Source organism: Dipodomys spectabilis, unplaced genomic scaffold (assembly GCF_019054845.1).
Source record: "Dipodomys spectabilis isolate Male_0828 unplaced genomic scaffold, ASM1905484v1 ptg000240l, whole genome shotgun sequence".
Lineage (NCBI taxonomy): Eukaryota > Metazoa > Chordata > Mammalia > Rodentia > Heteromyidae > Dipodomys > Dipodomys spectabilis.
In genome coordinates, this window is record NW_024870917.1 from 5432299 (window position 1) to 5458142 (window position 25844).

At 57.4% G+C, this 25844-nt stretch overlaps 1 protein-coding gene across 1 annotated transcript in view; it reads left to right on the plus strand.

Annotated features, from left to right (window-relative positions):
- The window catches only part of Phactr3 (phosphatase and actin regulator 3), a 119878-nt gene that overhangs the window by 71631 nt on the left and 22403 nt on the right, over positions 1 to 25844 (plus strand). The window contains exons 2-7 of the mRNA XM_042699295.1: positions 534 to 695; positions 2126 to 2203; positions 8601 to 8783; positions 14063 to 14272; positions 15720 to 15894; positions 16708 to 16931. Coding sequence (XP_042555229.1) covers positions 534 to 695; positions 2126 to 2203; positions 8601 to 8783; positions 14063 to 14272; positions 15720 to 15894; positions 16708 to 16931 — 1032 coding nt within the window. The remainder of the gene's footprint in view (positions 1 to 533; positions 696 to 2125; positions 2204 to 8600; positions 8784 to 14062; positions 14273 to 15719; positions 15895 to 16707; positions 16932 to 25844) is intronic.

The following is a 25844-nucleotide window of genomic DNA, read 5'->3' on the forward strand; positions in this document are numbered from 1 at the left end:
CGAGGACTGCCCCAGCCGTCCCGGTGGACATGCAGATGGCCGTGTCCTTGCTCACGTCACACTGCCCCCAGCTCCCTGGGCTGTCTGTCCGCGTTGTGTCCAGCAGGGTGTGATTTGAGGCCTGGGGACAGAGCCAGTGCTTCCTTCCTCCATTCAGGGATGGGCTTGCTCACAGTGGCACTGTGACAGGCCAGCCTGCTGCAGTGTGGTGGCCACAGCGGTGCCTGGCCGGCCCGGCTGATGTCCTAAGCTGGGCCTCTACACCCCAAGACAAAGGCCTCAACAGAAGGTGATTTCCTGGAGGAAAGTGCTTACCTGAGTTAGATGGGGTGAGCAGTGAGGGATGGGGGGGCGTGGCTCTGTGCAGTACAGCATGGACAAAGGTCCTGAGGCAGGGGAGGATTTTTTCCATCAGCAAGCACCTGGCTCAGATGCATCTGGAGACTACAGCTCTGACGACACTCGGGCTCCTGGCCATGGGGTTAGGAAGTTTGCTGGTCTCTTGACTCTGTCCCTTGGTTCTGGCTTCACAGATGAGATGGAGCAAACGCCACCAGTGCGCTCCGAGTACCTGGTCCCAGGGAGCCGAACACCCCCCGTGAGGAGGAACAGCAAGCTGGCCACGCTGGGCCGTATCTTCAAACCCTGGAAATGGAGGAAAAAGAAAAACGAGAAGCTGAAGCAGACGACGTCGGGTGAGTGCCTGGGCAGGCAGCTGCTCCAGCTGGACAGTCTGGCGTCCTCAGCTTCATGCAGCCGGGCAGCCCAGCGTCCTCTCTAGCCTCACTCGGCAGGACAGGCTCTGCCTTCTGCTCACCATCACAGGTGCTGCCCAGCCCCTCTCCATCTGGCAGGGGATGGTCAGCACCGGGCAGTGCACAGCGACGCTGCCCATAGAATGCACACAAGTCACTGCGGCCTTGCCAACTGCAGTGCCAGAGGGAGCCCTGACACTCTTGTTCAAAAATGCTATTTAGCAACAAGCACCTAGCCCACAGCTCACCATAGTCCTCACCTGAATCGTGAGCCTGGCTGGATGCTCCTAGAAGCCCCGGGTGATTCTGAAGGGCAAGACCCTCAGTCAGGTCCTGGCATCTTCAGGCTCTTCCCGGCAGCTAAGTGCTCTGTTCGCCAGGCCCAGCACTTCCCACCAAAGGGTCTAGTCAGCCAGCCCTCACGGAGGCCTCACACCCTGCTAGTCCCAGCTCTGTGAGAAGCTGGGGTGTGCCGGATTACCCCACTGCCTCCTCGGAATCCACTGTGGCCACGAAAGCGTGGCGGGGTGACCACGGCGAAGTCAGCTGGCTGGGAGGCCATGCAGCGGGGTCTGCCGACAGGGCAGCGTTGGGCAGCCACACACCTCCCCAGAGCTCGGTGTGTGCACACAGCCCTGTCGCCCTAGGGACAGGAATTAGGCTCCTGGAGGGGAGGCAGCTCACCCAGGCCGGCCAGCAGCCAGCAGGGAGCTGGCCTGGCTCACAGCCCTCGGCTCAGCGTCCCTAAGCACAGGTCCCAAGCGGCACAGCCACACATGGCCTCCTCTGCAAGCCGAAAACAATGAGCTTTCTGCTCCCAGGAATCCATCCTGGGCCTTGGGGACAAGCCTGGCACGTGCCTGCCTCAGGCTGCTGCCTCTGTGGTCCTGTAGCCCCACTCTAAAGAGGCCCAGGCCCCAGGGGCTCTGAGGAAGGTGGGGATGATACCCAGCGGCTGCCTGGCCCCGTGGCTGGGCGGGGTAAGGACGGCAGACCTTCAGCATTCAGACTGGCACAGCACGGGCACTTCTGTTCTCCACCACACTGGGCCTCCACCTGGTCAGGAGTGACAGCAGTTCTTCCGTCACTACTTAAAATCCTCAACCTGTTGGTCCTGGCAGGTGTCTGGGTGGGGTGGGTGGCTCCGTTCCTTGGGGGACAGCAAACCGGGCTGCACCTCTGGGTCTCTGGATGGCCCCACGGTCAGCGCAGTGGCCGCCGTGTCCAGGGCAGCCTCCAGGATGGGGAGACCCCGCACCTCCACATCGTGGGGACCCTGCCTTCCCCTCTGCCCGTCAGGGGTCACTGGCACGGCCGGTGGGGCAGCTCTACCTCACCCAGACTCACCCAGACGTTTGTGTGCTGTGCAGCTCTGGAGAAGAAGATGGCTGGCCGACAGGGCCGCGAGGAGCTCATCAAGCAGGGGCTGATGGAGATGATGGAGCAGGGTAAGTTTCCACCCTTTGCGGACCACGGCCTGGCGCTTTGGGGATGGGGGGGTGTCAGCGGCCTCGGCAGCAGCCGCACCCCTGGTCCTCACCTCTCAGAACATAACGTGTGAGCTCTGCCGCCTGCCAGCAACACTGAATTGATGGAAGCAGAAATTTGATTATAAAGAATCCTCATGAGTTGTGAACTGTTAGGTTCCTTTTGATTTTTTTCCCCCTTTAAAGATACGAAATCCTTTCTCAGCTCAGGTCGGATACAACAGGCTAGAGCCCGGCTTGGGTGACCAAACTCCTCCTCTTCTGTCCTCTCTCCTCTCTTCCCCTTCCCTCCCCTCCCCCTCCCTTTCCTCCTTCCTGTCCCCTCCTCTCCCTCCTCCCATCTCCTGCTTCTTCCTCTTCTTCTGCCCTTTGTGTCTCTCGGTCTCTCTTAACTACGGACAGAAGCTAGTGCAGTGCAGTCCCTGTGAGCCATACATGTGCTTCTTACTCAAGGCTGCAGCTTCATTGTGAGCCTGGGCTCGTGCTGGCTGTGGAGGACACAGGTGACAAGATTTTCTTGTCCCAGAGCTTGTGGTGTGGGGCACAAATCTTAGGGTATCCCACAGGCGAATGTGAAGCCGCACCTCAGGCAAGGATGGGAAAGGAGGATGTGTAGCCCTAGGGTCACTTTGCTGACCCATAGCTGCACTGGCCAGGGTGGCTAGATTTCCTTCATGGGTGGTAAGTGCAGCCCTCCAGCCAGAGGGAGGGGGCTGGAGGTGTGCCGTGAGCCGTGGGGCACATGGGGAGGGAAAAGGGGGGCTGGGAGTTACCTCCTGGGAGACAGGCTTTGCCTGTGGACTCCTGTGTGGTGTCCTGTCCTGATAAGCTGTAGGTTAATGCTGGTCTCAGATGGTGTGTGTGTGTGTGTGTGTCTGTGTGTCTGTGTGTCTGTGTGTGTCTGTGTGTGTGTCTGTGTAAGTGTAACTTCCTTTCCAACAGGGCCATTGTGCTCTGGGTCAGGCCCTGCCTTGCCTACTTCACCTGGGAGCACTGGAGGGAGAGTCTGTCTCCTTTTTGGCGGATGTGGGCAAACCCCAACGGTGCTAGGGTTTGGTGTAAGGAATCAGACTCTACTGCTACCTTCTCTCAACCCCGAGAACCAATCTCTGGCCTCGGGCGCCCCCCTGTGGCTGAGCGCCCTCACTGTGGCCGCCGCATCTGCTGTGAGCCACAGGGACCAGGCCTCCCCACAGCGCAGGGGGGGGGGGGGGGGGGTCAGTCACCTGGCCTCTACCCTGGGCTCAGGGGACAGCTAACCAGTCTCGGGGTAGGGGAGGGGAGGCTGTGCAGGGCAACCTTGGCGGCCCCTGGTGGTTTAATTTCAGTGACATTCATGTGAGTGTCTTGCATGTGCGTGTGTGTGTGCGCACACGCACACATGCGCGCATGCGCACACACACACACACACACACACACACACACACACACACACACACACACACACACACACACACACACACACACACACACACACACACACCCTGCCTGCATCGCTATGCTGTGGTCACCTCGGAGACCCAGGCGGCCCCGCCCTGGGCACTGTGGGAGGCTGGTGCTGTGGAGACAGCAGAAGGTGACCTTTGCCTCTTCTGTCCCCTCTGCTCTGTCCAGCCTCTGTCCTGACATCAAGGAGAGCAGAGCAGTGCCTCTGTGTGACAGTCCTGTCCCCGTCCTCGCCGGTCCCTGGCCCAGCTCCATGAGAGGGGACAGAGCCTGCACGGCTTCCTACCCAGGGAGGACTGAGCCCCTCCTTGCTCCTCCCTGGGCACATCCAGGGGCATTTTCTTAAGTGACTTGAACCCATCCTGTTAACATTGGTTGTGAAAGGCAGAGGCCTGTCCTGGAGCCATCTCCAGTGACCTGCACGTCACGTCATGCGAGTGCCAGGGGACCGGACAGTCTGGTTTCCATGTGTCAACAACACTGGAGGCTGGGTTTGAGGACTCTGATCGCGTGGTACACACACTTGCATGTCCACCGTGTGCATGTGTGTCAGTGCACAAGCACACATGTCCATGTGTGTCTGTGTCTGTGTGTCCATGTACACACGTTTGCGTCCATATGTGTATACCTGTGTGCATGTGTGCACATGTGTGGGTGTGCACCCACATTCCTGTGCCTGTGGCAGACCCTCTCTGCAGCTGCTCTGTACTCGCGTCTTCAGCACTCAGGGAGAACAGGATGCAGTCCTGGCAGGAGGGAGGTCAGCGGCCAGGCAGTGGGCTGAGCGGGTGTGAGCCCCTATCCCACCCCGCCCCACCTCTCCACCCCTCCCCACCTCTCCCCACCTCTCCCACCCCTCCCCACCTCTCTCACCCCTCCCCACCTCTCCCACCCCTCTCCACCTCTCCCACCCCTCCCCACCTCTCCACCTCTCCCATCCCTCCTCACCTCTCCCACCCCTCCCCACCTCTCCACCTCTCCCATCCCTCCTCACCTCTCCACCTCTCCCACCCCTCCCCACCTCTCCACCTCTCCCACCCCTCCTCACCTCTCCCATCCCTCCCCACCTCTCCCACCCCTCCCCACCTCTCCCACCCCTCCCCACCTCTCCCACCCCTCCCCACCTCTCCCCACCTCTCCCACCCCTCCCCACCTCTCCCATCCCTCCCCACCTCTCCACCTCTCCCACCCCTCCCCACCTCTCCCCATCTCTCCCATCCCTCCCCACCTCTCCCACCCCGCCCCACCTCTCCCACCCCTCCCCACCTCTCCCACCCCTCCCCACCTCTCCCACCCCTCCCCACCTCTCCCACCCCTCCCCACCTCTCCACCTCTCCCATCCCTCCTCACCTCTCCCATCCCTCCCCACCTCTCCCACCCCTCTCCACCTCTCCCACCCCTCCCCACCTCTCCCACCCCTCCTCACCTCTCCCATCCCTCCCCACCTCTCCCATCCCTCCCCACCTCTCCCATCCCTCCCCACCTCTCCCACCCCGCCCCACCTCTAGGTCCCACCTCGTTTCTCAGCAACAGCCTGTTTGGGGACTGTAACCACTCAGTGAGCATGATTCTGGGCTGGAGCTTCAGACAGGCCAGGGAGATGGAGGGAGGAGTTCTAGGCGTGCAGGTGCACGCCGACGAGCCTGGCTGCAGCTGACCATGGCTGACCTTCTGCGTCCTTCTGGCCATGGCGGGAGTGGGGATGGGGTGTGTGTCCTTCCGGCAATGGCGGGAGGGGGGATGGGGTGTGCACGCGTGCGGCCCCTTCTGAGGCGCAGCAGGGCAGCAGGCAGCCCCTGGCCGCACGCTCCTTTGTGTGTAGAACGCACACACCCTGGCAGTACGGGCCCGCAGGTGCCTTTTCTGCAGGACCTCTTCTCAGTAGTTCACCAAGCAGCCACAGACGTGTGCGTGAGCACATGACGCATGTGTGTAACCTGTGCTGTGAGCACACGTACACATATGTACACAGCCTCAACACATGTGATTGGCATTGTGCAATGCCCATTGGAGCCCTGTAATTCCCAGGTCACTGAGCACAGCATGGGAGCACTGAATCTAGGGTAATCGTGCTCTGCTTTCTTTTGGGTAAGGAAAGCCAGCAGGGGCAAGAGGAACACCATCAAGGGCTAAGATGTGCTTTTGGTGCCGGGTGACCTCTGACCTTGCCCCTCAGTGAGCCCCCACATCTGGGGTGATCTCAGCTAGGGGTCCACTGTGGCCCAGGACCCATTGCCTTTGAACTCTGACCCAAGAAGGCCTCTTAAAGCTTGTAGGGTTTATTTTGTTTTGTTGTGCCTGTCCTGGGTTGAACTCAGGGCCTGGGCTCTGCCCTTGAGCTTTTGTGCTCAAGCCTAGTGCTCTGCCGCTTGTGCCACAGCTCCACTTCCAGCTTTGTGGTGGTTCATTAGAGAATAAGAGTCTCATTGACTCTCCTACCTGGTCTGGCTTTGAGCCACGATCCTCAGATCGCAGTCCCCTGAGTAGCTGGGATGACAGGCGTGAGCCACCAGCGCCTGGCTGAGCTTTCAGTTTTTATTTGTAAAAAGATAAACTGATATGAGAAGAGTCTTCTGCATCCAGAACACTTGTCACTACCCCTTCATGGGAAAAGCCACTGGCACTCCTTGCCAAGGCCCCTGGGCTGGCCACGTGGCAGCCAGAGGTCTCTGACCCACCCAGCTGACTTCGTCACTGGCCTCGGAGGAGATGCAGGACCGTGGGAGGGGAAGATGGTGAGCAGAGGTGACAGGCTCAGAACCCTTGAGATCCTGGGGAGGAGGTGGGCCTGGTGAGAGTCTTGGGCCTCCGAAGCTCTGCTCTGTCCTGAGCCTGCTGAGGACACGCGGCGGGTGGCCTGCTGCTCATGGCCTCCTCTTCCTCACCAGACCCCCCCCCATCCCCACCCCAGCAAGTCCACCCTGCATGTACAGAGTGTAGGCTGTGCCAGACAGATGCCATGGGGCTGGGCTAGCCTTCTCCCCGCCTGATCCACGAGGAAACTTCAGCCTGGCGTTGTTCAGGACATGAGAAACCCCTTTGGCAGAGGGTGCGGCCATGTGCTCTGGTTTGAGCAAGACGCTTCCGGGAGTGGCAGGCATGGCCGGGAGGTCCCAGGACAGCAGGCCACAGTCCGGACTAGTTTTGGCAAAGGGCAGTGCTGACCCTGAATTAATCCCCCTCCTCCTCCCCCTCCCGTTCTTCCTCCTTCCCCTCCTCCCCTTTTGCCTCTCCTCCCCCCTCCTCCGCCTCTCCATCCCTGTCTTCCCCCTCTCCCTCGTCCCTCTCCCCTCCTCTCCCCCCTCCCCCTCCTCCTCCTGTCCCCCCACTCCTCCTCCGCCTCACCCTCCTATGGGGATGAAGAGTGGCACAGGTAAGGCCTGAGCCTGGCACGCGCCCCAGGACCATGCGCACTGTGCAGGGCAGGCTGTCGTGCTGTGCTTTGACGTCCGTCTCCAGGGACCGGAGCTCCAGGGCCCGTGCAGGGGACACGTGGCTGCTCCATGCTCTAGGCAGATGGACATCTCAGAAGCTGCCTGGTAACTGGAGTCGCCATCCTGCCATCCTGTTCCTGGGGGCCGAGCACTCCTTGAGACGGAGCCCCTTGGATCTCCATCAAGGCACAGACCCTGGGAGCCTGCGGCAACCCAGCCCCAGGCAGAGGGAAGCGCCTGGCCCTTCCTTAAGTCCTGCTGGCCTTAGAACCTTCCACAGAGGGCTGGCTGCTCATGGCCTGTCCTAGCCCCATTCTGGGCTGGAGATGCCCAAGGAGGTGTGGTCCTCATGGCCTCCTCCATGTGAGCGACGGGAGTCTTTCTATCCCTGGCTTTGCTTGGGGGCTGGTTCGTGGGGGCCGTGAGCTTTGTGGGTGCCGAGGGTCCGGTGGAGGGTGCAGCCCTGTGACTGCGTGGCCGGCCCAGCCAGGGCAGGCCCGCGGCGGCCAGGGCCCGAGCCCACGGCCAGGGCCAGCCCCAGCTCTGCTTCGCACACTCACCGTTCCCCAGCCTGTGGTCCAGGCGAGGGCTGGGGTGAGCGCTTTGGGCAGCATCCTCAGCCACGTGGCGGAGGGCAGGCCAGCCAGGGGAGCAACCACAAGAGTGCGGCAGAGGACGTGGCAGCACGGCGAAGGGGTGGCTGCAACAGGGATGCCCTCAGGGTCCCCACTGCCGTTACAGTGAGAACACCCCACTGCCGTTACAGTGAGAACACCCCACTGCCGTTACAGTGAGAACACCCCACTGCCGTTACAGTGAGAACACCCCCTCTGTTACAGTGAGAACACCCCACTGCCGTTACAGTGAGAACACCCCACTGCCGTTACAGTGAGAACACCCCCTCTGTTACAGTGAGAACACCCCACTGCCGTTACAGTGAGAACACCCCACTGCCATTACAGTGAGAACACCCCACTGCCGTTACAGTGAGAACACCCCACTGCCATTACAGTGAGAACACCCCCTCTGTTACAGTGAGAACACCCCACTGCCGTTACAGTGAGAACACCCCACTGCCATTACAGTGAGAACACCCCACTGCCATTACAGTGAGAACACCCCACTGCCGTTACAGTGAGAACACCCCCTCTGTTACAGTGAGAACACCCCACTGCCGTTACAGTGAGAACACCCCCTCTGTTACAGTGAGAACACCCCACTGCCGTTACAGTGAGAACACCCCCTTGGTTACAGTGAGAACACCCCCTTGGTTACAGTGAGAACACCCTGCTGCTGTTATAGTAAGAACAGCTCAGGGCCTGGCAGCTGTGGGTGTAGTGTCCACACTCACCTGGGATGCACGTGAGCAAACGCGTGTGTGGTACCTCACCTAGCCCTGAGCGCGTCCTTTGTAAGGTGCCCTTGCAGGGTGGAAGGGCTGGAAGGACGCTGCCGGCTGAGGCTCGATCTCTTCACAGACGCAGAGAGTAAGCACTGTGGCTCCGACGGGGGCTCCGGACCCACGCAGAGTGAATTGTCCACCGCCCCGCAGGAGGCGCCGACCTCAGAAGATGCCCAGCCTGGAAGCCCCCAGCTCTCGGGGACGGACCAGGCCTCCCCGGAGGAGCCACTGTCCCCAGACGCCCATCTGGACGATAAAGGTACTGGCTGGAGACGCCGAGCCGCTGAGCTGCACCAGGACCGCCGTTGGCCGGGTGGCGTCTGGGTCTCGGCTTGGGGCCGGGTCACCGTCCTTGGGACGGCCACGCAGCGTGACCACAGCCGGAAGGCTGGGTTTGCTGCTCCCCTTTTCTCTTGGGTCTGCTGATTGTAGTTCCTGGTTTCCTTCAGACGGAGCTGTGGGGTGGACCAGGGTTGTTTTAAGTTTGTTGGGACAGAATCTGGGCCAGCGAGGCCCGGCCTCACGGGCATCCCCGAGTGCAATAATTAAAAACAAGAGTGGTGTGTGCTTGTGCTGCGCATACTCAACACGCAGCACATTCTCCTGTAGCTGCCCCAAGAGTTAAAACTGGCCCGGAAAGGTTAAGCCACTTTCCCACGTCACAGGGCGTACAAGTGGCAGAACTTGGGTAGAGCTGCCCGGGAGCCAGCTGGAGGTAAGCCTTTGTCTTGCTCTGGAATGCGAATGAAGTCTCCAGCCTAGGTCAGGAGTCCTCCTGCAGCGGCCCGGTCGGTCCTGCCCACTGCCTGTGTCCATGCAGCCCTCCCCCGCTGCTCCAGCAGCTGGGGTTATGAGGTGGACAGTGCAGTGGTACCCACCGCTCTGTGCCCAGGCCCTCCCCCCCCCCAGAGGTGGCACTGGGACTCTCGACTGGCTCCCGGACGCTCCGGCGTGCTCACTCCAGTGCAGGAGCCCCAAACTGTGCAGCTGCTTCGTTCATGAGAACACAACAGAATTAAAGATTCGGTTTCTCAGTGGTCACGTGCGGCCAGTGGCTACTGTGTGGACAGGGAGGAGACTGTCCTATGGGGCAGCACGGAGGCCAGGAGAGAGGTGGCCTCTGGTTCACATTGGTGCCGAGTCAGGAGGGATTTTTCCATCTGGACAGACCAGGTGTTTAGAGTTTTCCATCCCAACAAAGAGCATACAATCCACACTGAGACCATTGCCACAGCGCCCTGGGCAGTCCAGCTCTGGACTAGCGAATTGACTTGGGGCTGGAGGGAGACGAGGATGGGAGGAGGGTGAGAATGAGAGGAAGCTAGGGTGGGAGGAGGGTGGAGGCTGAGAGGGAGGCCATCACCAAGGTCAGCAATCAAGGTGTGCAAGAAGCAGCTTCTAGGTGAAGCTGACAGGAGTCCATGAACTAGGGACGAGGCACAAGACAGAGAAGAAAGAAGACTGGTGTGGACATGGGGTCCGGCTGGCTGGCTGGCGGGCGGGGGCTCTGCAGAGCTGGGCTGAGTGAAGGAGGATTGACTTTGTGCTGAGCCCTGACTGCAGCTGTTGGAAGAGTACTTGGCTCCCAGGAATGGCCCTCGGACAATGGTGGAGAGCTTGCTGTGGATCTGTGTGTGGCTCCTCCTGCCTGTTGGACCTCCAGGAGTGGAGGTCGTGGTGGTGAAAGGAACCCAGAGCTCAGGAGGGGCCGAGGCTCCACAGAGATGGGCTGGATTCGGAAGCCCAAGGACCAGTCCAGGACTGACCAGGGAGGGGGGTGGCTGAGGAGGAGCAGCGCCTGAGGCCTGAGTGCTGGGCATTCGCGTTGGGCTGGCACAGGAGCCGGGGCCCGGGGGGAAGCAGTGTGGCTGGCCCGGGGAGAGGGCTGGGGAGCAGGTCTGAGGCTGGGCTGTGAGGGTCAGGGCCTTGTGGGGAGGGCCTCCACGGGCTCGCCTCCGGTGATCCTCTTTGGGGAACTTCATTCTCAGAGGAGCAAGGGGTTATGGATTGATTTTGGGATGGGGGATGGGATCCAGCAGAAATGGAGGAGTTGATGAGCCAGGCCAAACGGGATGAGCACGTGCCGCGCCTCCCAGCATGGAAGAGCCCACCTGGGGCTGGTCTAGGAAAGCCCTACCTGGCCCTCTGGCCCAGCTGAGCACAGTGGCTGACCCAGACCCCGGGAGCCCAGTTCAGAGGCTGTCTGTACGGTCTCTGTGGGAGCCCATGGCTCAGAGGGCAAAGGTGGCCTGTCCATTCCCATCATTCAGGGCCCAGACTGGTGCCCCAGGAGCAGGCCAGGCTGTGGCGCTTTGCTTCTGGCCTCTCTCAATGACATTCACTTCATTTGAGATGTATTTCTTAAGAATACACTTGTAATCCCAGTACTCCGGTGGTCTCAAGTTTGAGGCCAGCCTGAACTTCATCATGAGACAAAACCAGCAACTTCATCTAAACAAAACCAGCAACCCCCAAACCAAAACCAGCGTGGTTCTCAGCCTGGGCTCTCAGTCCAAGCAGGGGGCGCTGTGAAGACGCTGGGTCGTCACGCCCGGGGGTGATTGGCCAGGCTGCCGTGGTGGTGGGTGGCACAGTGCTTCGTGGAGAGGACCCGCGCTCCGGACGGCATGGTCGAGGAGACGTGCCACCACGCTCTCCCCTCCCCCCAGGGCCGGGCACACCAGGGTCCTTCTGTGGGGTGGGGGTGGGCAGTTTGGCAGGCCCAGAGAGGCGGAGGGCAAAGCCACTTGCCTGGGAGCGGGCAGGAGGCAGAGGAGGGCAGGCGCCGCAGGCTGGCCATTCCTGCGACTCCATCCCCACAACTTGGTGAGTGTGCTGGGTGGTGCCAGGTCTCCCCGAGGACAGGGCTCGCCTACCCAGCAGCTATTGGGATGCGAAGCCACCTGACCCTCCCACTTGGAAGCAACCAGGCAGGAAGTCCCAGACCCATTCGCACAGAAGCAAGAAGCGTGTGAGCTCAATCCATCAAAGCAGGCTGTGGGTGCAAGCGCCCCTCTGTGGCCTTTAGAATAGTAGCATGTCTCATACGTTTCCGTTAGGATAGTAGATGTGTGGGTGTCTGGAGAGGGTTCTAGAAGAACCCATGCAGGACTAGTTCATGGTCACTGTTCCATTGCTCACTGCTTGGGGGACCCAGAGCTGTGTCTGTGCACTTCTCAGAGTTTCTTCACTGGGAGTCAGCAGTCTCTCGGGCGTGAGTTTGATGTAGCCAAGGGCTTGGCAGAGTGCTTGGAACTCTAACGTGGAGGAGAGAGCCCGTGGGACGCCTGGGCCGGCCTGCATCTGCATCTTAGGTTTTGCTGGGCGCTCTGAGGGCAGAGGCAGCAGCAGCCCAGCCTGGCGTCCCTGAACTTTCAGCACCGTGGACAGCGCAGTTCAAGCGCTGCTCCCAGGAGCCTGGCTGACTGCCCACCTGAGGCCCAGCCCTGCAGAGTCAGGGGAGGGAGCTGGCTTCTTCCTCCCCAGACACTGTGTGTGCCTGACCCTGCCTCCTGTGGCCCCCTCCCCAGGGACACTGAGAGGACACTAGAAGGGGACACTGAGGCTGGAGTGTGAGGGGCAGTCTCCAGAGAGACACCCTTCACAGGGAGACTCAGCCGGTTTATGACCCGCAGAGAACCTGGGAAGTGCCCCTTCTGCTGACCTCAGTTTCTCCTGCAGGTGAGGTATGTGGCCAGAAGGGTGGAGAGTGCTCCTGCAGCGGGGAGTGGAAGTGGCACCCTGCAGGAAGGGACCTTAGGGGGGACAGTCCCAAAGTGCGTCCACCTTGTCCCATTGTCCCTGTTGGTTCCCTGCAGAACTTAAGGGGTAAAAAACGTGGTGGTGGCTTTACCCTTTCTCCAGGTCCTCGCAAAGGAAGCTGGGCCAGGGACTGGGCAATGGTGGGGCCTGGCTGGATAGAGAACAGAGTGACAAGAGAGAGCAAACAAAGCAGCCAGTGCTCAAGGAGATGGAGAGGCTGAGCATGCAGCAGAGAGAGGGGCCCGGGCTGGGCTGGAGAGAGAGGGGCCTAGGGCTGGGCTGAAAATAGAGGGGCCCAGAGCTGGGCTGGAGAGAGAGAGGGGCTCGGGGCTGGGCTGGAGAGAGAGGGGCCTGGGCTGGGCTGGAGAGAGAGGGGCCCAGAGCTGGGCTGGAGAGAGAGGGGCCTGGGCTGGGCTGGAGAGACAGGGGCCCAGAGCTGGGCTGGAGAGACAGGGGCTCAGAGCTGAGCTGGAGAGAGAGGGGCCCAGAGCTGGGCTGGAGAGAGAGGGGCCCAGAGCTGGGCTGGAGACAGAGGGGCCCGGAGCTGGGCTGGAGAGGGAGGGGCCCAGAGCTGGGCTGGAGAGAGAGGGGCCTGGGCTGGGCTGGAGAGAGAGGGTCCCAGAGCTGGGCTGGAGAGAGAGGGGCCCCGGCTGGCCTGGAGAGAGAGAGGCCTGGGCTGGGCTGGAGAGAGAGGGGCCCAGAGCTGGGCTAAAGAGAGACGGGCCCAGAGCTGGGCTGGAGAGAGAGGGGCCCGGAGCTGGGCTGGAGAGAGAGGGGCCTGGGCTGGGCTGGAGAGAGAGGGGCCCGGAGCTGGGCTGGAGAGGGAGGGGCCCAGAGCTGGGCTGGAGAGAGAGGGGCCTGGGCTGGGCTGGAGAGAGAGGGGCCCAGATCTGGGCTGGAGAGAGAGGGGCCCGGGCTGGGCTGGAGAGAGAGGCCTGGGCTGGGCTGGAGAGAGAGGGGCCCAGAGCTGGGCTAGAGAGAGACGGGCCCAGAGCTGGGCTGGAGAGAGAGGGGCCTGGGCTGGGCTGGAGAGAGAGGGGTCCAGAGCTGGGCTGGAGAGAGAGGGGCCCGGGCTGGGCTGGAGAGAGAGGCCTGGGCTGGGCTGGAGAGAGAGGGGCCCAGAGCTGGGCTGGAGAGAGACGGGCCCAGAGCTGGGCTGGAGAGAGAGGGGCCCGGAGCTGGGCTGGAGAGAGAGGGGCCCGGGGCTGGGCTGGAGAGAGAGGGGCCCGGGGCTGGGCTGGAGAGAGACGGGCCCAGAGCTGGGCTGGAGAGACGGGCCCAGAGCTGGGCTGGAGAGACAGGGGCCCAGAGCTGGGCTGGAGAGAGAGGGGCCCGGGCTGGGCTGGAGAGAGAGGGGCTCGGGGCTGGGCTGGAGAGAGAGGGGCCTGGGCTGGGCTGGAGAGGGAGGGGCCCAGGGCTCTGGGTAGCTGAGCCCCTGGAAGTCCCATCTCCTGCCTCACCTCCTCACTGGCGGCCAGCAAGCCAGGGTCACTAGCACATGGTCACAGGAAATGGCGGCACAGAGAGGTTTGGTCATTTAAACACGGTCACAGAGAAAGCGCAGAGGCAACTTAAGCCTGTGTGGGGGCCGCTGCTCTCCGGGCGGCACGGACTGTGTGTGGACAGTCATCCTTTCCCCTAATTCCCACCACCACGGGACACAGCCCTGGCCAGCTGCCCGCAGCCATCCCACCGCCGCCGCCGGCCTCCGGCCTCGCCCCTCACTCCCCAGGTCACGGGAACGTTTTTGAATGCCCTGTTTTGCTTTTGGACCAGCCAAGATGCCATCTGCGTCCAGTGAGGAAGAAACTGAGCCTGGCAGCCTCCTGCCCACCGCTGACCAGCTCTCCCAAGCCTTAGCGGGCACGGACTCCCAGGACTGTCCCCTCAGACCCCTGGAAAGATCCTCGGGACCGCTCCCCAGCCCCCCACTGCTGCCCACCCCACTGCCCAAGGGAAGCTGCAAACTCACAAAAAGTGTCACAGGTAAGTGCACGCTGGGTTTCCACTCCTCCTCCAGCCTGCTCTCAGAGGGAGGGGCTCGGGTCAGGGCACGGCCCCCCCACGTGGTTAACTGATAGGGGATTAAAGGGGGGGTTGTAGCGCCAGGATTCCCCACTGAGGGGCTACAGGCTGGGGGCTTCCCTTCCTTTTCTAGCTCTGCCATTTTGTAAAGAGTTGCTTCTGCATGTGACCGCTAGATGGCAGCAGAGAAGTAGAAAACCTCCTACCCGGGTTTCCCCTCCTCACCTGGGAAAGGGCTGCGGAGGCTATAGGTGGCCTGGTCCATTCAAGCTGCTATGACAGAGCAACAGGAGGCTCACAGTCTCGGCTCAGGAGGTTCAAGTCCCAGATCCAGGCAGTGCCCACAGGCCTGCTGCCCGGAAGTGGCCCACATCATGGTTTAAGGGCCGATTTCTCATCACGTTAGACAAGGGGGGTCCAACGGGAGCTTCCCCATCCCTGCCATCCTGCCCCTCCCTTCCTCAGGACGGCCCCGTGTGTCAGCCGCTGGGCCCTGGGGACAGGAGGGCGCCCTCTCTCGGTGGAAGGCTCCCCCTGCGGCCTCCGCCAACCGCACAACCCTCAGCCCACTCTGCGCCCATCTCCTCTTCTTAGAAAAGGGAATGGGGGGCACGCGGGTGGCAGGACCGCGTGTCCAGCGTGCAGCCAGGGGTGCTCCTGGGACGTCCCCCGGTGATGGTTTGTTTCTCTGGGCGTCGTGACCCAGGGGAGGGAGTGCTGCACGCACACGGCGTTGCCTCCATTTCCTGGATATAAAACTGGTCCAGTGGCGCTTCCTCCTAGGTGAGGGGTGGAGGGTGCTGGTGTGGGAGGGGGTGCTGCCGTGAAGCTGAGGTCTCCTAGCACACTAGATGTGGTCCTGTCAGGAGCAGGGGACGTCCCCTCAGGGAAACCCAAGGCCAGGGCACCACGCGGCAGGGATTCCTGATCCCCTAGCACATCTTGCTTGGTGCCACCTCACACCCTGCCCCCCCCGAGGGAGGGGGCAGGAGGGGGAGCCCAAAGAAATGAAGTGGGGAAGGCGGGGTACTGTTGGCAGTGTGTGTGTGTGGGGGGGTCTGGCTGTGAAACTCAGCAAATACTTCTGCATCCCACACAAAGCACAGCCCCCTCCTCACAGACAGAACAGGGACAGAGCTCCCCCGCCACCCCCCCTCCCCCGCCAATGGAGGGAGGGGACAGGGCTGTCCTGACTGCGGCTCCCTGGAGCCTGGCCGGCCCTGCATCTCCACGTGTGTCGGCGCCTGGCCGTGGGTGTGGTGTGGGTGTGGCGTGGGCATTCTGTTCTTTGCTCGTTGGTTCCTGCCCCGCCTCAAGGCCTCGGTCCTGCAGGACACACGAAGCATGATGCATAATGCACGAAGCGTGGCACGTGACGCACGCCCTCTCTCCCCCCTCCCGCACCCAGGCCAGGCTGCACTCTTCCAAGGCTCCAGCTTGAAGAGCACTGAGCCGCCCCTCCGGGGGCAGCTCTCCACCCCCACGGGGTCCCCACACCTCACCACCGTCCACCGGCCGCTGCCCCCCAGCCGCATCATCGAGGAGCTGCACCGGGCACTGGCCACGAAGCACCGGCAGGACAGGTGAGGCTCAGCCCCCACAGGAGCCCGGGCACCGCCCCCCAGGACTGTGCCTGCGTGCTCACCCTGGATGCCCACCCCGGATGCCGGGCCCGTGCCTGCGTGCTCACCCCGGATGCCCACCCCGGATGCCGGGCCCGTGCCTGCGTGCTCACCCTGGATGCCCACCCCGGATGCCGGGCCCGTGCCTGCGTGCTCACCCCGGATGCCCACCCCGGATGCCGGGCCAGTTCCACAGTCTTCTGTGGTTCCCCCCTCAACTAGAAGCTCTTAATGATTTCTGCACAAGCCACCTGCATCGTCACTTAGAGTCAGTCTCTTAGTCCCCATGTCCCAAGAGGATGAGGGCCCAAGATGTGTGCAGCACCCCAAAGCCAGGGGGCGAAGGCTGCTCTTCTCCCACGGCTCGGGAACGCCGAGGGCTGGGTGCAGGTGCTGGGTGGAAAGAGGCCGGTGCGATCACTTCTAGCTTGGAAGCGGGGTTATTGGAGGCAGCCGGCACAGAGCCCAGGTGTGGCCAGGCAGAGCACTGAACAGGCAGACATGCTTTCCCGCTCCCGAATGGGCTCATTCTGCACCCTGCTGGACCACCTGCGGCCCCGTTCCCCACATGCATGTTCTGTGCTCTCCACCACACGGCAGTCTGCACAGCCGTGCGTCCTGGGCTCACAGCCCTGCGGTCTTTCTGGGGTCTTGCACTCTGCTCCGGACTTGAAATCAAATCCCAGAAGCCAGGCACCACCGTAGCCACACCCCTTGTTAGGCCCTAGTCAATGCAGGTGGTGTGATGCCACCTACGCGGTCTGTCTGGTTTAGTTTCCAGGGGCGGGAGAGCAAGGGGTCTCCGAAGAAGCGGGTGGAAGCCCGCCTGTCGAGAGCGTCCAGCATGGAGCGGGGCAAGGAGAGGGAGGAGGCGTGGAGCTGTGAGGGCACCAAGGAGTCTGAGGAGAACAAGGAGAACTTGCTCTTGAACTCTGAGCTCAAGGACGACTTGCTCCTGTACCAGGATGAAGAGGTGCTGAACGACTCCATCATCTCCGGTGAGGAAGCAGACAGTGGGGAGGGTCCACGGCCACAGGTGCCCCCCAAGGGGGCATGGGGCACAGACCGTGTGTGGACTGGCTTCTCTGCTGGCCACAGGGCCGTGTGTGGACTGGCTTCTCCGCTGGCCACAGGGCCGTGCGTGGACTGGCTTCTCCGCTGGCCACAGGGCCGTGCGTGGACTGGCTTCTCCGCTGGCCACAGGGCCGTGTGTGGACTGGCTTCTCCGCTGGCCACAGGGCCGTGTGTGGACTGGCTTCTCCGCTGGCCACAGGGCCGTGTGTGGACTGGCTTCTCCGCTGGCCACAGGGCCGTGTGTGGACTGGCTTCTCCGCTGACCACAGGGCCGTGTGTGGACTGGCTTCTCTGCTGGCCACAGGGCTGTGTGTGGACTGGCTTCTCTGCTGGCCACAGGGCCATGTGTGGACTGGCTTCTCCGCTGGCCACTGACTGGGGAGGAGCTGCAGCCCCGGGCGCAACTCTTCAGGACCTTGCATGAAGGGCTGAGGGTGCTGCTCGCCCAGTGCGGACAGAGCATGGCCTCAGGTCCTAGCATGCCACGGGAGGCTGGTGGTCATTAAAGCGGAAGGGCTCTGGGCAAGGCTTATCTTTGAAGATGAGGCTTTCCAGAGATGAGCCCAGAAGAACAGTAGGGTAATGGGTATTTATTAAGGTCTCTCAATGTTTTTCTATGCAATGGATGAGTGTTTACTGAGCCTTTCTTATGCACCGCACAGCTGTAAATGCACAGGATTGTGATAGTGTACAGCAGTGCGTGTTTCTTGAGCACTGTGCTGTTAACAGGTGTATGTGGTATTGTGCGGCGCAGTCTATGACAGGTGTTTTGGATGAACAGCTAACAGGCTACGTGGAGAGCGCTGAGTGCAGTGGCAGGTGTGTGAGGAGAGTGCCGCAGGTTACACAGCTGGAGGTCTCTCGACATCCCTTCACCAGGCCCTCCTGCATGTCTGGCACTATGCTGAGCCCCACGGATCAGCCATGATCAGGGAACACTTGCTCTCTCCTCTCCCGTGGTGAATGGAACAACCACCACAGCAAACAATACACACCGAAAGCACACACATGTGTACCAGAACACATTCCAGTCTTAGGCCCGAGAGCTGCATCAGACAGCCAAGGCCACCCAGAACGTCACGTGCGGGACTCTGGGAGTGATGTGGAGCGGAGGCATTCCAAGGAGGCAGCCGAGAGAATTCAGAGCTGAGGGAACAGTGGTGTAGACTGGACAGTGCTGCGTTTGCTCCCAAGGCAGAAAGGAAGGTTCTAGAGCAGTGAGCAGAAGGGAGGAAGAGGAGGTCTCAAGGGAGGAGAGATGTGGGAAGCGGGGTTTGTCTCCTGCGGTGCCCCACGAGGAACTCCTCATTGGTAAGGAAGCCAGGGAGAGGCCTGTGAACAGGTGTCAGCAAGGTCTTTGTTGCTGCGTTTAAAGTCCTCATTTTTGGTCCCCACTCTTCAGGAGGGGTATCGGCAAGGATGTCGTTAATCCACCCTTTTTGTTATTGGGGTAAAACTGACATACAGAATTGTACATCACGGTGAGTGTTACCACCCTTAAGATAGCACGTCCGACATGCACCCGAACTTCCCCCTGCTCCTGGGTCCTCCTTGCTCCCCATCACCCAGAGCACTTTCTAGAACTCAGGTACATGGAATCAGTATGTACTCTTAAACGTTTTTTATTGTTACTATAAAAGTGATGTACAGAGGGGTTACAGTTACGTAAGTCAGGTGAGAAACACATTTCTTTGTGGACCGTGTCCCGAGTGTACCTCCTGTCTGTCTTTGCTCATCACCACTTTGGAGGATGGCCAGGTGGGCTGCTTGGTCGGGGTGTGGACGGGCCGCCAATTATGGCCCCCGAGTGGTTTTCAGCTGTTGCCAATACAGCATCGGCCGTGTTTGTAAGCAGGCTTTGTGGGGACGCCTGCTCCCTCCTCTGGTTGATCAGTAGTAGCAGAACGGCCAGGCTGCACCTGGGCGTGGATGCATTTAGAAGGGGACGCACTGTCTCCACAGTGGTCCTGCCTGCCCGTCCCCTCTCGGGTGCCTCACCACGTGGTCACTTCACAGGGCTTCCTTCGCCCACCCTAGAAGCCGGTGGCCATGGCTGTCCAAGACGGTTCTCAGCTTCATTTCTGTAATGATTAATAATGTTGAACATTTTCCCCCGCAGGCTTATGGCTCCTGTGTCCCTTGTTTGGCAAAAATGTCTATTTAAAATGTTTTCCCAGTTTTCAAGATGAGGTTGTTTGTTACATTGCAAGTTTTTTCTATGTTTTAAATACATTTGACATACAAGCCCTTCATCAGATACCTGCTCCGAGAGCACTTCCTCCCTGTTGGGGGACGGCTGTGTGAGTACAGCAGCCATTTGTTCTGAGGAAACCCCCTCTGCTGTCTGCTCAGCTACGGCGCGCGCTCGTGGTGGGCCCAGTGTCACAAAGGTGCTCGCTTGCGTTTTCATCCAGAGCTTTACACTTCCAGGTTTTACATTTGTGTCTATGAGTTGTTTTTAGTCAGTTATGTATGGTATACGTTGTGAGCCAAGGCCCAGTGCCGTTCATTGAAAAGATAAAAATACTTTTTTCCGCTGAACTACTTGTGTCAGAAATTAGTGATCCACACATGTGTGGTCCAGTCCCTAAACTTCTCTTTCTTGTCATTGATCCATTGCTTGTCTCTTATACGCAGCACCATGCTGTCTGAATGGCTGTGGCTTTATTATATGTTCTGACACCAAATGTATTAGTTCTTCAATTTTGTTTTCAAATGTTCTGACTAATAGGTTCTTCATGCGTGCATATCCATTTTATAGTTAATCTGTTCCTGTAGGCACACATATACATGTATACAACATCCATGCATGTGTACAACATATACACTTACACATACACATGTGTGCAGCACATACACTCACATGTATATACATGTATGCAATACATACTGTCCATTCTCGTGCACACCTGCCCTTCCACATGCAACACACACATGCACAAACATACACACATACACACACTGTACACACACTGGTTAGAATTTCAACTGAATCTACAGATGAATTTTGGGGGAGAATTGGAATAGAATGATATTTGGAATTCTGCCTGAGGAGTATTTCATTTGTTAAAAACACCCTCAGCAAATGTTTTGTCTTTGTCAGTACATAACTATTTCTTGTCAGAGACCTGCCTCAGTGTTTCCTGTTTGGGGATCTGTGTGGCTGGTATTTTTACTTGTTTATGGCTATTTTGGGCATATGGGAGAGCCGCTGGCTCTTGGCAGGAAGAAGATATTCTGCAGCCTTGCTGACCTCCTGATTCTCCAGCAGTGCCGTTGTAGATCCACGGCATGTCCCGCACATGACTGTGTTACTTGTGTATGAACATTTTCCTCCTTCCTTTCCACGCTGGAACTCTCTCGTCCCTTCCTTACTCCTCTCTTGCCTCCTGGCGCTGGCTAGGTCTTCATGGGTGACACTTCCCAAGCTGGAGAGGTTGGAAATCTTTGTCTTGCTCCTGCTCTTAGGGGAGGCTCTTCCTTCATCAACAGTCCACGGCCTTTCAAAGACCTGTACCTGGTTCAGGAAGTTTCCTTCTTTTCATATTTGACAAGAGTTGTTGGTGTTAGCCTTTCCCCCCCTTTTTGATCTTATCAGTAACGAATATTAGATTTTGTCAGTGCTTTCCCTTTTATTGAAGTACTGGTGTAGCTTTTCTTTCTTTTTAAAAAGTACTTTAGTAATTTGTTGACTTACATGGATTGCTTTATGAATAATAAAGTAATCTTGCTTTTATGAGATAATATCTGCTTGATAGTAATTTAATACAATCTTTCTAAATAATTGGAGTCTCTTTGCTACTCTTTAAAAGATTTTTACATCAGTATTCTTGATTTTTGTCTTTAGTGTTATTTTCCTAAATGTATTTTCTTGTCTGATTTCAAAGCGACTTCTGGCTTTACAGAGTGAGTTTTTAAAGTATCCCATTATTTCAATTTTCTGATATTTTTGTATAATACTTTTATCATTTATTCTTTAAATGTTTTGTAAAATTCGTTGTGAGTTTTAGTAGATTGTAGTTTTTCAAGGAATTTGTCCATTTTGACTAAATTACCAAATTTATTGGCATAAAGTGGTTTGGAATATTCCCTTATATCCTTTTAATATCTATAATTACATGATCAGATGTCACCCTCCCTCCCTCAGTCTCTCCCTCTCCCTTCTGCCCTCCTCTTTCTTCATCAATCTCTCTAGAGTTTCATCAGTTTTATTATTAGAACTAGCTCTTGGTTTCAGTTATTTTTTTGCTTCCTGGTCTGATCTTGTTTTTTCTCTCTCCTATTTGTGGTTTACTTTGTTATTGCTTTCCTAGCTTCTTAAAATGGACTTTGATGCCATTGGAGACATTGCTTCTTTTTTAATATAGACATTCAATGCTATAAAATTCCCCTGTAACAACATTATGACATATTATATTTCCATTTGCTTCAAAATGCTTGGTAGTTTCGCTTTTGATTTCTTCTAGGAACTATGGGTTTTGATGACATTTCTTGTTTAGTTTCCAAGTACTGGGTATTTTTCTAGAGATCCTTTTGGCTATTGACTTCCAATTTTCAGAACTCGTTTTATGTGAATTGAGTCCTTTGTAGTTGAGAGAAGCATGTTTTGTGGCCCAGAACAGGATCCCTCTTGGTACCCCTCTTGGTACAAATGAGGAATGCACTTGAGCCTCTGGCCTGGACAGAGGGTACTGCTGTGCTCTGTCCCCATGGATTCCTGCTCACCTCTTCTATGAATTCTTGAGAGAATTCATGGCCGTCCCCAGCGGCAACCAGAGATGTATGTATTGTTTCCTTGCACCCGTTTTCACCACGTTTGCCCCTCTTTAGGCTCTTACTCCCCCTTCCTGGTGAAGTAGCATCTGCCATCCTGCCATGGGATGATTCTGACCCTTCTGGTCCCTAATAAGGTTCTTTGCTGTGAAATCTCAGCACATCTCTGCAGCTTTCAGTGATTAGTACGAGAATGTACCTCTTTACTGTTCATCTACACGTGCCTTTATATTTAGCATGCAAGCTTGGCAGGCACCATGTTGTTCTGTCTTGCTTTTTTGGGGAGAGTCCAGTTGTGGGGCCTGAACTCTGGGCCTGGGCACTGTCCCTCAGCTCTTCAGCTCAAGGCTAGCGCTCTACCACTTGAGCCACAGCGTCACTTCCGGCTTTTTTCTTTTTGCTTATGTGGTGCTGAGGAATCGAACCCAGGGCCTCAGGCATGCAGGGCAAGCGCTCTACCACTGAGCCACCTTCCCAGCCCCCCGTCTTGCTTTTTCATCCATTCTGCAGATGGTTGACTTTAATTAGGGCATCCCAACTATTTACGTGCATCTGATTGATTTGGTTAGGCTTAAGTCTGCCATCTGGTTGCTTATGTTCATTCCTCCCACCTGATTCTTTTTTTCTTTTCCTGTCTTTTCGGTTGGGCATACTTTGTTACTGCATTTTACCTCCTCTGTTGCCTTTTGAACGATACCATTTTGGTAGTTTTAGTGGTGGGTCTCTTTAGAGTTTAGAGTGTACCTCTATTTCCTTACTGTCTACATTTGCTAATCATGCTGTGTCACAGGCTAATAGCCTTACTTCATTTCTATTGTGGACATCCACCTGATTCATGTGCTCGGAACGTCCTACCATGTGGCTGCTGTTATTGATAAAGTCCCTTCTCCTTGAAGAGAGTTAAATCATAATAAAGACCACATGTTCACATGCCATGCGCTGCCCAACAGTTCCCAGCTCATCTCTCCTCTGCTCAGATTCAGCTTCCACCTGCTGTCCCTGTCCTTCTGCCTGAAGGACGTTATATAGGAATGATTGATTGATTGATTGATTTTGCTTTCATCTTGAAGGATATTCAGCCACGCATGGTGTTCTGAGTTGTCTGGGTTTTCTTCCTTCATTGGTGTGAGAATATCTCCACCATCTCCTTCCTTGCACTGTATCTGGAGTCCCCTCTGCTTTCTGTCCACACAGAATGTCTGTCTGTCTGTCTCTGGATGCTGTTGAACTTTCTCTCACCACCTCTGACTTTGACAGTGATAGCCTACAGACCATTCTCTTGGCCAGGCTGGAAGCTAGTTCATAGAGCTTTTCTTTGCTTCCTTGTAGCTGTGGTAATTTTTGATTGGAGGACACACGTTGTGAATTCATTTCTAGGTCTTTGGATACTTTTCTATTCCTATAAATACCCTTGAGTTTTATTCTGGGAAGCAGTTAAGTTACTTGGAAGTAGTCTAAATAAGTACAGTCTGGCTTGCTATTCACTTTTCTTAGATAGAACTAGAGTAGTGTTCACTCCAGTGCTAAAATTATTTCCCCTCGGTGAGGCGGGACCATCTGTGTGCGCCGCTCGGCATCTTGGGGATGGTGGTGCAGCCCAGCTTGGCCGTGGCGCGGGCCCCAGGCCCCGGCCCCGGGCCTGCGCTCCCCTCCCCGTGGGGCCCGGCCGCGGCGCGGGCCGGGCCTGTGCTCCCCGTTGGGCCCAGCTCAGCCGTGGCGGCTTGGGCCCGGGCCTGCGCTCCCCGTGGAGCCCAGCTCGGCTGCAGCGCAGGCCCCCGGGCCTGTGCTCTCACAGCTCGGCTGTGGCTCGGGGCGGCCCGGGCCTGCGCTCCCCGTGGAGCACTGCGAGCTGCTCCTCCCACGGGGCGGTGATAGGCTGGCGACTCGGGGCCTTCTCTGCCGACCTTTGGGCCTTCTCTGTCCTTCCCAGTCCCATGGTCTCCGTGGTCTCTCAGATTCATTCCCTCAACCCAGGGAGTTTTTCAGGATCTTCCGGGTCCTCTCCACGAGCCATAGGCCAGCTGCTTTCCAAGGTGTCAGCCGGGACTGTTCTCTGGCCTAGTCCTCTGACTCCCGTTTCCAGAGTTCTTTCTGCTTGCTATTTGCATCTTGGAAACTATTGTTTCATGTATTCTGACTTGGAGTTTGTTTGAAGAGAGAAAGACGTTGAGTCCATGCTTCTCCATCTTGGACTGAGACGGTGCTGGAGGCCGAGAGCCCTTGGGCATGGGGCTTGCTCCTGGGGTCCCACGCTGTGATTCTGCATATGGCAGAATGAACATCCAGGGCCAGTGAGCTCACCCTGCCAGCTCCTCTACATTGAGTGAACAGGCTTTGAGCTCAGGAAGTGCCCTGTGAGGGCAGGTGCAGAGCTTACCATGCAGACGTGTGTCACAGATGTGTGACACACATGGTCACAGGTGTGTGCCACTGGGAATTTGGCCACTGCTCCTTTCCGGTATTCCTTCCTTACCTTCTGTGGTCTCCTGTGATTTTTTTTTTTTAATACTGTGGACTAAACCCAGGTCCTCAAGTGTGCCAGACAAATGCTCTGCTGCTCGAGCCCACCCCGGGCCTTTGGGTGGTTTTCATGCAGGATCTTGCTCACTTTCAGACTGGCCCCACGCTCATGACGTGCTGCCTCCCCCTATCAAACAGCCATGCTTGGCTGCGCTCCCATTTCCAACTGATAACAAATAGCCAGGCCAAACAAATGTACAGTCGTTTAATGAAGTGTTCTTCCATTGTTCGTTTGGGTTGGTTTTTGTTTTTTTCATAACTACGACTAGAATAGCATCCTTTTATGTGTTCTTTACGATCTCATCACATTAGTTTAATCTCTCCTTTAAGAGGGATTTCTGAATCAAAGGACAGGAAGAGCAATAAAGCCTATTTGGGAATACTAGGGGGAGGGGCCTCGTTTCCAGCCCACAGACAGGAAGTCTCAGCGTTTGCTTCCTGCTCGGTGTTAGTACACTCTGGGGATGCATGCTTCCTCAGATTAATTTAGTCAACTTGGATAAAAAGATATCCCTCCAATCCATGGTGTCTTCATTGTAAGCTAGTTTTCCGGAAGTGTCCTTTTATGACTTCTAAGTAGCAAATTTTGGTAATCTGTGGATATCTTGGTGAAGGACTTCCTGTGAAGACAGCCCAGAGGTTCCTCCTGCAGCCCTACTCTGTGCCCTGGCTGTGGGCCTGGAGGCTGGGTTAATAGCATATGAGAATCCTTTGGGTCTATACAGATTTGTTCTGCAGAATATTCCTCATTCACACCTAGAAATCTCCCAACAAAAAGCTCTTTTTCTCAGTTCAGAATGACTGTGATTGGCAGAGTATAAGGACAATCCTCAGACATTTGCGGTAGGTTTAAGCACTTGCTTGGTCACACGCTGAAAGATGAAATCACACTCAGTATAGTTTATGCTTGAGCACCCGAGGCTTCCCAGAAAACGCCATTCCCTCTCCCTCTGCCACACGCTAGCCCCTCCTCGGCGATGAGGAACTTGACCTGAGACCTTGGAGACTTCCTAAATGTGTGGAGGTCACCACAGCTTTCCACTGCCCTCGTAACCCCCCCCTTCCCCCCCCCCCCCCCCCCCCGCGAAGCGCACGGACCGCCTCCGGGATCTTTATGATCTGATAAGTACAGGAGTGCTGGCATTTATGAAGCTGTTGTAGCAGATGTCGGCTGGAGTTCTTGCTCTAGTGATTTGCAGCCATTATGTTTCTCTCGCGCTGTCTCTCTAAGGAATACAGCAGGTTCACATTAGAAACGTAAGCCTCAGCTGAATTCCACTTTTGTATGTTGTATCACACATTTCTCTCCTGCCGTCCCGCTGTGGGGGCTATTTTCCTTGTTTGTATCCCCAGGGGGTTGGACTTGGTCTCCTTGGGGAGCCATTTTTGTCTGTGTGTGGAGGCAATGGCATTGGACGGTGTCTTGGGCTACTCTAGGACTCAGATCTCGGCCCAAGTCAAACTACAGAGTCCCCCAGAGCAAAGCCTTCACCGACGATACGCATTGGGCACGAGTCTGGCCCGCGCTGCCTCAGGCTCCTCCG